This window comes from Magnolia sinica, chromosome 13 (assembly GCF_029962835.1).
Source record: "Magnolia sinica isolate HGM2019 chromosome 13, MsV1, whole genome shotgun sequence".
Classification (NCBI taxonomy): domain Eukaryota; kingdom Viridiplantae; phylum Streptophyta; class Magnoliopsida; order Magnoliales; family Magnoliaceae; genus Magnolia; species Magnolia sinica.
The window spans coordinates 20,415,524-20,424,208 of NC_080585.1; the positions used below are offsets into that span (position 1 = coordinate 20,415,524).

The 8,685-nt window shown below is 38.6% G+C and overlaps 1 protein-coding gene across 3 annotated transcripts; it reads right to left on the reverse strand.

Annotated features, from left to right (window-relative positions):
* Positions 1 to 1,635: 1,635 nt before the first annotated feature.
* On the reverse strand, positions 1,636 to 8,053 carry LOC131223148 (uncharacterized). Of its 3 annotated transcripts, none has more exons than XM_058218459.1 (6): positions 7,904 to 8,053; positions 7,691 to 7,825; positions 5,046 to 5,302; positions 4,842 to 4,932; positions 2,116 to 2,182; positions 1,636 to 2,022 (listed from the first exon to the last, which is right to left on the reverse strand). In XM_058218459.1, exons 2-6 carry the CDS (start codon positions 7,744 to 7,746, stop codon positions 1,969 to 1,971), a joined length of 525 nt encoding a protein of 174 aa, XP_058074442.1. In that variant the 5' UTR covers positions 7,747 to 7,825; positions 7,904 to 8,053; the 3' UTR covers positions 1,636 to 1,968. The 3 variants fall into 3 exon arrangements, with proteins under 3 accessions (XP_058074442.1, XP_058074441.1, XP_058074440.1); XM_058218458.1 differs by having other exon boundaries at positions 5,073 to 5,366; XM_058218457.1 differs by having other exon boundaries at positions 5,046 to 5,366.
* Positions 8,054 to 8,685: the final 632 nt, after the last annotated feature.

The following is an 8,685-nucleotide window of genomic DNA, read 5'->3' on the forward strand; positions in this document are numbered from 1 at the left end:
TGTTTCAAAGCTTTATCAGTAACACATTTTTTAGTCATTTTATATTACCTATAATTACAGACATTTGAATTTGAATACCAAATCAACTTTAATATCTCAAATTAGTGTACATATATGATATTTGACATGATTGTTTTGTGATATTGACATAATGATTGTAATAAGCTTGTTGAAATATATATACTTTTTTTGAAAATGACAAAATTTTGAGCTCATAAATACTTTTGTCTGAAATGACAAAATTCCAAGCCTTAGGTAGGCCACAAGCATATGATCACCAATGAGTGACTCATTAACGTTTTTTAACCTTCAATTTACATGGCCCGATTTGGATAATTCTATTAATGTAATTTTAGTGATGTAACCAATAATTTAATTATTTTGAGTATTATTAATATGCAAAGTGTACAATAAATTAGTAGTCTAATAACACTTTTATTACACGTGTGGGTCGTCTACCTTAAAGCAGAGCGAAAAAGACATTTGATCCTCTCAAATACGTCCTAATCCTCATTACTAAACTAACAAAAGGAAGAGATTTCAAAACAAAGCAAAACTGTATATTTCAAATACCTCCTAATCCTCACTACGAAACTAACTTTTGGATTCTAAATGTATTACGATATAAATTTAAAAGTAATTGAAATACAAAGTTTTGATGTGTTTTAAAATCTAACATTTTTATTTGGCTCATTTTTAAAGGCATGAGAGTCAGGTGTAATAAAGGTACAGCTAGGCTACTAATCTCCTGTAAATGTGGGACAGTGATGATATAAATCTAATTATCACCTACATCACTAAAATCACATTGATAGAATGATCCAAACAATCCAAACATTGGCGGCCACATATATTAAGGGCTAAAAAATGTTCCAAGGCTCATTTGTGATCCTTATGCTTGTGGCCCACCCAAGGCTTGGATTTTTTTTATTTTTTATTTTTGCCAATGGACATTAATGGGCTTATTATAATCATGCCAAAGTACATATATCAATGGGCTTATTATAATCATGCCAAAGTACATATATCAATGGGCTTATTACAATCATTCTATTAAATGTCATATATGTATAGTAATTTAGGATATTAAAATTGATTTAATAATCAAATTCAAATTCCTATAGAATTTCAATGCATTCATATTTTTTAATTCTAGCGAATTCCAGTTACAAGCTACTAAATATAATTGAGGATTCATAATCATGTGTAATTGTGATTTGGATTCTAATACAATCTACATAAAAGCTCCCAAACAAGCCCTGGAGACTACGAAAATCCTTGAAATGAAGGAACTTTAAAAAGCAAACATACAAATAAATAATAAAAAATCCGTTGCAATATATGCTCTAACATTGCAATATACACTTCCCAAATCTGTAGAGATGTTTAGCGTGATTCCCGAACAGTGGACTTTGAATTTGCCAAATCCAAATCCATGATGAATTTGATAAGTTCATGGATTACCAAATTTACATTTTAATTTTCTTGATCCCAAACAGGCCTAGCTTGTTTCCTTGATCCCAAACATGGCCTAAATCAATATGTAATCCACCATTTTTTTTTTTCTGAAAGTTTCCTTACAACTCCAAATTGCTGCCATATTCATATGGGTTGATCGCCTTCTGGTTTCCAATCTACAAGCAACACTACGATAAACACATTCAACACTATTATATAATCCAACAATGAGACTATCATTAAGTGGATCACGAGAACAATTAGGAACACTACAAAGCTACCAATTCTCCTTATGTAATCAGATAGGAATGCAGTGGGGACACGTTCAAGGCATGTGAAGAGAATATCACAAGAGTGCGTTGAATGCGACAAATGATATAGAAGCTCATTTGATCACTTTGATTGGCTTTGCTTGGGCTGATGAAGCAACAATTGACTAACAAGAGGTGCCTGTCGAAAGTGAAAGTAACAATAGTAAAATCTTCAAACATTCAACAACAGCTTTTTTGGCTAATCATACAACCCCTCCTGCTCCCAGATGTCAACAAGGAAATCTACCATTTCCTGCAGTAAAATCCAATTCAGCGTCAAATATGGTTGGAAGAAAGCAGTGATATCAGTTATAGCTAAAAATTCTGAATCAGAAGACAGCCTTACAGAGAGAGGGATCGGCTGTGGGAACAGCTTGTTGGTACCAAGTAAGCCTTCATAAGTTGCATTCCAACTGGACCCGGAAAGGTTTGACATGGTAAGAAAGGATTTGGATGAAAGAAAATCTACTTTTTTATTCAAAGAGGATCAAAACCAATATGTTCAATCACCTCATATATATATATATATATATAGTTCAGTTGAGAGTCAATGAAAAACTCGATGTTTCAAAAATAAATAAATAAAACAATAACAATAATAACAAGAGATTGCACACAGTAACTGGAACTTGGTCAACCCATGCAGACTAAAATTCAAGCCTCTATACGCAGGCCAAGATGGGTTGAAGATTAACTTGGGGAAGAGCGAAATGTTGGGAATCCATCTATCTAAAGAAGTCTCGCATTTAGCATAAATCTTGGCATGCAAAGATGGCACCTTTCCCTCCACATATTTGGGGCTTCCTTTATGTATAGGTAAGCTGGCCAAGCACCTTTGGGATAAGGTGGTAGAGAGAATCAAAAGAAAATTATCCAGGTGAAAGAGCCACTACCACTCGCTAGGCAGCCGCCTCACTCTCATTAAGTCAGCTTTCTCCAATGTGTTGTTATACTTCATGACTTTATTTAAGTGCCCTCAAGCAGTTTGTAAAAGATTGGACAGATTGAGAAGGGACTTTCTTTGGAAGGGCTCTGATGAAGGGAACAAGTTCTATTTGCTGAAATAGGAGGAGGTTTTTAAACCTCCGTCTCAAGGTGGGGCGGGACTGGGGGACTTGGGTGACATAGATGTTGCTCTCCTTGGCAAATTGGCTTTGGCAGTTTGAGATGGAGGAAGGGAGTTTTTGCCGTGAGATTGTTGCTAGGAAGTATGGTCTTCAAGAGGGTCGGTGAGAAACTAGGAGATCCTGTTTGTATTGGGCCTCCCACATTTAGAAATCTATCTCAGCAATTTGAGTGGATTTTTAGCGAGTCATCTCCTTTTCCGTGGAAGGCGGTTCGGGAGTCAGATTCTGGGAAGATACGTGGTGTGGTGACTCCCCACTGCATGTTGAGTTCCCTAATTTGGCTAGTCTTGATCCTTTTGAATGTCTCAAAGTGGCAGATTGCTTTTCTATATGTGGGCTGTCCATTTCTTGGGCCCCTCTTTGTAGGAGAGCTTTATCGGATGGCGAGGTGGATGAATTTGTTGCTTGTTTGAACCCCATGCAGTTTGTTTTCTAGCAGGAGGGGCCGACTCTGAGGTGTGGAGGGTGCATAGCTCCAGTTGATTCTCCATCAAGTCTTTCTACAGAGTGATCAGGCATGAAGATTTCGTGGTCCAAGGGGAGCATGCTTTCCATTTTTTGTTCTATGGTGTGCTGTCCAAAGTAGCAGCTTTCACTTGGTTGGCGGGTAGAAAGAGGGTTTTGTCTATAGACAATCCCCAAAAGAGATCCTTGGTTATCTTGAACACGTGTTGTATGTGTAATTGAGATGCTGAATCCATCGATCATTTGTTCATCCTTTGCCTGTTTACTTCCAAGGTGTGGGACTTCTTCATAGCAGATTTTGGAGAGTATTGGGTCATGTTGGGTTTAATCCGCAACCTCTTGTGGGCTTGGCACCATGGATCTAGAGGGAAGAGAGATCATCCAAGTTGTCTATTCACGTTGCCGGCTTTATGGTAGGTGATTTGGGGAGAAAGGATTAGTCAGCGGTTACAGAATTCTTCCCGGTCAGTTGAGGCAGTTATGGATGTGGTTAAAGTGTCGGTTTCCAATTGGAAGCTCCAAGCTGTAATCGTTAGTTGTTGTTGGTCTTCTTGGTGACCGTTGGGTCCCTCTTTTTGTATTATTTTCCTACTTTATTTGCAGGCCTTCAATAAAATTTTCCATCACTCTTTTAAAAAAAATCACGGTGCCCAAGAAACCAACTGATCGACTCAGAACAGAAGCAAGTTCACTTTGCTTGATAATCTGAGCCAAGTTTCTCATGAAAGCATCCAATTTCAACTCAAAGATTGAAAGGCAAACACCAACTTGATTCCAGAATCTTTACCGTTGATTGAAAAAATAAAGAGTGGAATGGTCCAAAGACATCAAAGACGATTCACAACAACACATGAATTCAACCAGCACATGCTGGAGACCTATCAGCCATGGACTTCAAGGTTCAAAAGTTTGGCTTGATGCAAGCATTGGGAATCTTGGATTTCTGCATCTGCCATACATCAATCAGATGGGTCCTGCTATCCGGCCAACTGAAGATCAGACCACCGGATCACAAATCAGGCGCATCTCAGGGGTTCAATTTGAATATCCAACTGTCATAGCTTGAATAATACGACTATCTAGCTATTCAGATGGCAGATCTGGACCACATCAATGGACCAGGTTGTCTTGATCGAGGATCTAGATCAGATCCATGATTTGATGACAAATTTAGATAAAATCAATGATTAGATTTGATTGTGGGTCCCACTGGATCAATCAGATGTTCTACAAATCTGTAGGGTTTTGTTTGAGTTACCATTAGCCTATCACTTATTCGAAAAATTTCCCATAGTATTTTCATCATTTATTGTGTGGCATTTTTCATGTATCAAATGCCACAATTCACAAAGTTGGTCCCATTTAAAGGTATATTGAGTTAGCTTTGAAACAAGTTCAAGATCATGCAATTTTGATACAGTTAGGTTTGGGTTTAAGCTGAGGTGTTTCAACTTCCAATTAATGTGAGAGATCCCCGTACCTTAATCTGGGTTCTTGAACCTGCTGTGTCCGGTTCTCTGACCTTCTATTTCCTATCCACTGCTGCCGAGTTTGATTCCAAAGAAGAAGACCTAAATAATCCACCAATTCAAAATGTTAATGTAATCTTAGGATCCATGGAAAAGAAACAAGAGAAGAGATAGCATTAAGAAAATCACCAACAAAAACAACTACTGCAACTTGCCATGATTTACAAATTCTGGGGGATTACTAGAGCTGCCTGCTCCACTATGGTGATCAAGGGTTTGGGTTGATGCACCAATTGATGAGATGCTTCTCTGGGACTGAACTCCACAATTTTCCATCTCATAGGTGCTAGTACTCCACAGGTCCTCTGAAACACTCTGCTTTTTCACAGTCTGGCCTTGAATTTTCAGTCCCTTGGACGGCTCATCCACAGCTATAATTGGAGTGGACTTTGCACGGCATCCAAGACAACTTCTGTTCTGTTGCAATTCAGGTTTAACCACATAAATGATTACTAGCAGCCTTACAACAACAAATCCTGAAGATCGACCAAAGTGCATTATTGCAACTTTTGCATTGATAAATAACAAATTCCCCTTTTCTTTTTTTTTTAACAGTAATGAAAATATTATTAATGCCAAACACAAAGGAGTGCAGCCAACCAGGGAGCAAAAGCAAGATGGTGAGATACCAACCTGCAACCTTGACCCGCAATAAAAGATTACAGCCTGTTAGTGTATGCAGTTTCATGTGCACCTGTGAAGTACCATTTCCATTACTATGTTGAGCATTCTACTCTTTACTCTCTAAGAGCACTATGACTTAGAGGCTGGGTTGTATATCTTTTAGATTACATTAGGGTTAATTCGTGCTTATCCTCTGTAAACTATGAGTATTATCAAATCCTCCTCTCTTCTCCCCACACATTCCTCATCTCCCATATCTCCTCTCCTAAATCTACAAAATCCATTAAGTCAAGCACCTGGGGGATATCCCTCTTGCAAATATTAAGCCCAACCACCCATGATACAAATTTGCTATGGGCCCTAAGAAATCACAGCTCATTGGATCCAAGAGCAAGAAAGAACACCTCAATGAACATCTAAATAGTTGGGTGATGCCGAGACAAATTTCCTAGGTTTTATTTGGAGGATTTTTATGGGGATTAAAAATTGGGTATGTTTTTTTTAAGGCCATTCTTATTGTGATTGGTGTTGATGTTTCCAGGATTCCCAAGGGCTGTTTCTTCTTTTTTGTTTTTTGCTTTGCGATGGCATGTTTGTTCAGTGAGATCCTTCAAAAAAAAGTTTGTTCAGTGAGGAGAGGGTCACTACACTTTGGCTGCCTTGCTATTGTTGTCTTTCTTTGGTTTTTTAATAATATCATTGCCATTTAAAAAGGAGATTTATTGAAAGTGCTCTTATTCCATTGTTTCCACAAAGACCGCATAACCACCAAAATAGACAGGCTATAGAGATACTGTTTTTGTTGGTCTCCTGCCCATCCCAAGCAAGAATAAAGCCGTCCACTGTGTGGGCTTAGCCCATGAAGATGCTCATTGGTATCAATAGGTGTTATATGTGCCACTGCCATAAAGAGACTGCCATAAATGTTTATTTTTATTCAGCACTCAATTTTCCATGACGAGGAAACCGAGAAATCCCTCCCTCCCTCCAAAAAAAAATAAAATGAACATCCACAAATAAACATGCACAACCAAACATTTCATACATGAGAGACTCATAGCATAATGAGGAAAATGTAAAGACAGAGTAATCAGTTTTTGGCATAGTTCTCGTTTTGCCATCGCTTAAATAAAGAAGGCCATCATTTAACAGCAAATAACTCATAAAGAAGCACTTAAGACAAGAACCTAATTTCACAAAACATTCATGCAAGGATTACAAACTTCTACAGCTTTTCTAAGTCTTCTTTAAGTTCTACACAGCCTACAACATTGTAGAATAAACTCATTGTTTCCATGCTCCAAAAATCATTTGATTTTATCTTATGCTGACAATGGAACTCCATATCTTCTTGCATTTCTCCAATGACATGCATTTCACAGTGCAGAAATAAAGGCTGCGAAACCCTGCCAAAGAACTCGAAGAACACTGCAAACCCACCAGACCAGAAACTGAAACTCGGATATACATTCAAGAAGCAAAAACAAAGTCCATTCAAGGAATAATCGAATGACTTGATATTTCCACCGCATAAAATTGTCAGTTCCAATCCACAAGGGGAGATTATGATAAGCACTCAGACAAAGCTCGTTATGAGCCTTTGCCAAAACTAGCCCTGTAGAGCTGGAAATATAAATTGTCCTAAACTCAGGAAGGAGCAAAACCAGTAAAAGAAAGGCATCATCCCGTGCCATTGCCTGTATTATCAAGCATTCCATCTCGATAAGGGGATCTAGCCATCAAGCCCCTTCATCTGCTGGGACCCACCCTAGGATTGGAGATAAGTCCAAATTCACACAGGTTACATGATCCCACCCACTGATTGGAGGAACATTAACAATAAAAAAAAAAAACAGTCCAAACAGCAATCAGCATTCATCAGGAGAAAATCCTTCAATGCAGCCACGATCATCTAACCATAGTACCTTCAAGCGTGCGGGGAAAAAAAAGATGAGCGCACGGTTCTCATATATGAGTATTCGACATAGCACGCGATCCTCTGACATCAACAAAACACAGAATTTCCACTTTCTCGCGCAATATTCTTTTATAAAACAAGATTTCAATCTTAATTCGTACATTTCTGAAAATAACAACACATAGAAACCCTAGAAAAACTCATCGAAGAACGATAACTGAAGAAGATTTCTGACTTGAAATGAAATCGAGTACTTACCCCATAAATGCAAGAACCTGACGGATCCAAGCAGCGACAGATGCGCCGAGAAGCATCTAATCCCCCAAAATGGACCGTCAGAAGAGAGATCTTCCTCTCCAGACATCGATTCCAGGAAGAAACGATCGAGAAATCCTGCCAATCGAAGAAAAGAATCAGTGGAATCGAGAAACCCTCAAACCCTAGATTTCCAGATTTTTTTTGTCTACTGACCTACGCATCTGCATTTTTTGCCTTATTCTGCTCTGTTTCCTTCCCAGAATCGCTTGGCCCCCTCAATCAATTGAAGGGGCTTTTTCCTTTTCTTTTCTTTTCTTTTCTCTTAGAAATTGGAAAATTAAAAAAAATAAAAGAAGGAAAAAGGAAAAGGTTGCTTGAGAGACGAGGACATAAACATCCGAAGGGTGGTAGTTGGTACGATCGAATCTGGTCGGACGAGGATTGCGTCCTACCCCGCCCGTACAGTAATCCGTCCGGTCAGAGCTATATGGGGCCCACTGTGATGTAATTGTTTTATCTACGCCGTTCAAAGATTTTATCAGATAATTTTACGATATCATAAAAAAAAAATAGCATGTAAAATTCTTAAGTGGACCACAAAGTGGGAGTTGAACTTCTACCATTAAAACTTCTTGGGAGCTGGGGAAGTTTCGGATCAATCTGATATTTTTGTTTTCACTTCATCCACGTTTACATGACCTCATGAATAGGTTGGATGGTAAAAAAACATTACGTTGGCCCTTAGAAAGGTTTCAACGGTGGGTGTCATTATTAGTACAGCTTCCTTTGGTGTGGTCCACTGGAGCTGTGGACCTACCTCAATTTTATGATCACTCCATAAAATAATATGAGAAAAGCGTTGAACAGCGTGGATAAAACACTTACAAAACTGTGGGCCCCACAGATCCCTGCCGGGACGGATTATAATCCGGGAGGGGGTAGGACGCAATCCACGTCCCATCTGGTCAGTTCTAGTAATGGGCCGGGTCTGGGCC